We start from the raw sequence: 2,663 nt of genomic DNA, 5'->3' as shown, positions 1-2,663 counted from the left end.
TATTTAAAAATTAATTCATGAATTTAATAAATATATTCATAAGTTAACGAGTTAATATTATGAAGTTGGAGTATGATTTATTTATTTTAATAAATCTCGTTAAATGAACTCAAACTAATTTTTATTTTATTGAATCAAGATTGGAATAGTATTTTCTCTGCGCGTGGAATTTGGAAAGTAGTGGCCTTATCTCAGCCGTCCGATCCCGGGCCCGACGTCACGATTCACGAAACGAAGCACGCGGGTCCCGGCGACTAAAACTGAGCCGTAGGTTCGTCATCTTCTTCCGTTCCCGTCTCACTATTAATGTCCCTAACGCCGCCTTCCTTCTTCCTTTTACTCCTCCGCTTCGCTTCGGGGTTTTAGCAGCGACCAACCAGATCGAGAAAGCGAAGAGAGGTAGAGGGCGAGACCGGCGGCGAGTGCGAACGCCGACGAGTTACGGTACACGTTTTGGATTTATCATTTATGTCGTCTGGCGCCTTCGATCTATTCTTGCTCGGTGCCGGAAAGTTTGTAGCTCTGGATGAGCAAAGCCTCGCTGTCTCCTTCATCGTCGGTGGTCTTGCTTTCTTTCTCTTCGTCCTCTCCTCCATCTCTTCCATTCCTTGCATTCCACTGAGGCGGGAAGGGTCGGAGAAGACGGGCTCGATGCAATATACTAGGTTTGGCTCTTTCATGCTTTGTTGCGTAGTTGGTTGCTCTCTTTGTTTTAAATAGTTTGGTCGGGAAAGCTTAAGATCTTCACTTTTTTCGGTTTCCATGGCTGCAGGCTTGGTTTTGATGCGAAGCACTTCGGATTTCAGCATATAAATCTGTGTTTTGTCCTGTTCATCTTCTTAAGAGGAGCCCTCACTTGACACTGATTCGAAGAACTCTCACCTTTTTGCTTGTATTTTTCTTTGTTCTTCTTGCGTCTTTTTTGTTTTTTTTTTTGTTCTTGATTCGATTTTGAGGTTGAGCGAAAAAGGAGAATGACTGCACTGCAGCACCTGCTCGGGAAGCAACAAGATACGATGGGTAAAAGGAGGACGAAGAGGCAGCAGCAACTTCTCAGATCCGATTCCAGGTCCCTGATCGAATCCAAACGCTTGGCGAGAAGAATCCGTGTCATCTTTGATGACCCCGACGCTACTGAATCGAGCGGGGACGAGGACATGAGCTATTCCTTTCGCAAGAGGAGGGCGATTCACGAGTTCCCGGTGCCTCCGGTTCTTCCTGCCGTCTTCTTCCGCCCTTCGTCGCAGCAAAGCAGTGGGAGGAACCGTAGAATCTCTAAACGCCTGCGCCGGCCAAAGCCCAAACCACTTGGTTCAGTGACTTCGTCATCCACTGTTTCCTCCACCAGATTTAAGGGGGTCAGGCAGCGGCCGTGGGGGAAATGGGCAGCGGAGATCCGCGACCCAATCCGCGGTGCGCGTCGCTGGCTCGGCACTTACGACACGGCGGAGGCGGCCGCCGCCGCTTACGCGGCAGCTGCCCTCCGCTTTCAAGCCGAGAAGAAGAATCTAGCCCGCATTACTTCCTCCGACACCACCTCAGCCTCTTCCTCGACGCGCTCCGTCGCCATAGGAACCCAGACTCCACCTTCTCCCTCATCTGTGCTAGACTGCCGGAGCACCCCAGCGATGACCTCCGCTGTGGAAGAGCAGTCTATCGCGGAGCTCTACGTGGAGCAGAGCCTGTCTCTGTCTCTGGTAGACACTGGATTAACATTCGAACCAGACCTCTTTCTTGTGGATCCGATCGAGCAGGAGCTTCTCCCGAACGAGTTCCTCGGTTTTGAAGACATTCCCATCGACGAAGAGATTGACGGCGCCGACTTTCCCTGTATTGAGATCCTCAATCAATGGATGGATTTCGACTTCTAACGAAGTGGAAAATTTTGCAGCAACTAGTACCATCTATTTCCTACTTTTGCCACTAAAATCCTATTAATCACTATTATTATTATCATTTAAGAATTTTGCTCAATGAAGAAGGCGAGATTGTGTTCAGTAGTTCTCACTTTTGCAGTGCGTGAGGGGCTTTCTTGGATTTTTCGAAGCTATAACAGCTGCTCCAAGAAGTTTGTTGCTCATTATCTATTCTAATATGCTTTTTGGTACGATAATTATGTAACTGCAATACAGTGTCTTCATCTTTCAAAGCTGTGTGCCCAAGATTTGATGTTTTCTCCATGGGAATTGGGATGGTTGCTGTCTATGGTCTGTTAATCTTCGTGAGTCGAAGTACTTGTTAAAGGTGAGCTTTAAGAAATACTTATTCTGCTGAGGCAAAACCTGATCACGGATGAGCTGCTGCTGCATGACATTAATTACATTGTCTGATCACGTATTTCTACTATTTGATTGAGATTTATAGTTGGTTGACTACTGGATATGCTTGTCTGTTTGGTTGAGTTAACATCGGCCTCGAGATGCAGGAAGTCCTATAATTTTATTGAATTGTATTGTATTGTAGTGAAAAAGCAAATGGAGGTGTGTAAACTTGCTCTGGTTCATTGTCAGCGGTACGAACGAGGAACACGCCAAGCAGCTGGCCACAGTGCTAGCTAGTAGCGCTCGCATTGTGCTGAGTCGTGGTGGCAGTGAGGTTGGGGCGAATTTGTTTTATATTTTTATTCATTGAAGTGCGATGGAGGTAGCTTCGTTCACGACATT

General features: G+C 46.9%; 1 protein-coding gene across 2 annotated transcripts; it reads left to right on the top strand.

Moving 5' to 3' along the window:
- The first annotated feature begins 323 nt into the window (after window positions 1-323).
- On the top strand, window positions 324-1,997 carry LOC121992962 (pathogenesis-related genes transcriptional activator PTI6-like). 2 transcript variants are annotated; one of them, XM_042547619.1, is made up of 3 exons: window positions 324-665; window positions 773-892; window positions 990-1,997. In XM_042547619.1, the coding sequence occupies exon 3, from the start codon at window positions 1,017-1,019 to the stop codon at window positions 1,869-1,871; it is 855 nt and encodes a 284-aa protein (XP_042403553.1). In that variant the 5' UTR covers window positions 324-665; window positions 773-892; window positions 990-1,016; the 3' UTR covers window positions 1,872-1,997. The 2 variants fall into 2 exon arrangements, with proteins under 2 accessions (XP_042403553.1, XP_042403552.1); XM_042547618.1 differs by having other exon boundaries at window positions 773-1,997.
- Window positions 1,998-2,663: the final 666 nt, after the last annotated feature.

This window comes from Zingiber officinale, chromosome 6B (assembly GCF_018446385.1).
Source record: "Zingiber officinale cultivar Zhangliang chromosome 6B, Zo_v1.1, whole genome shotgun sequence".
Taxonomy (NCBI): domain Eukaryota; kingdom Viridiplantae; phylum Streptophyta; class Magnoliopsida; order Zingiberales; family Zingiberaceae; genus Zingiber; species Zingiber officinale.
Note: the sequence above shows the minus strand (reverse complement) of the source record. Positions and strands in the feature narration are given on the sequence as shown.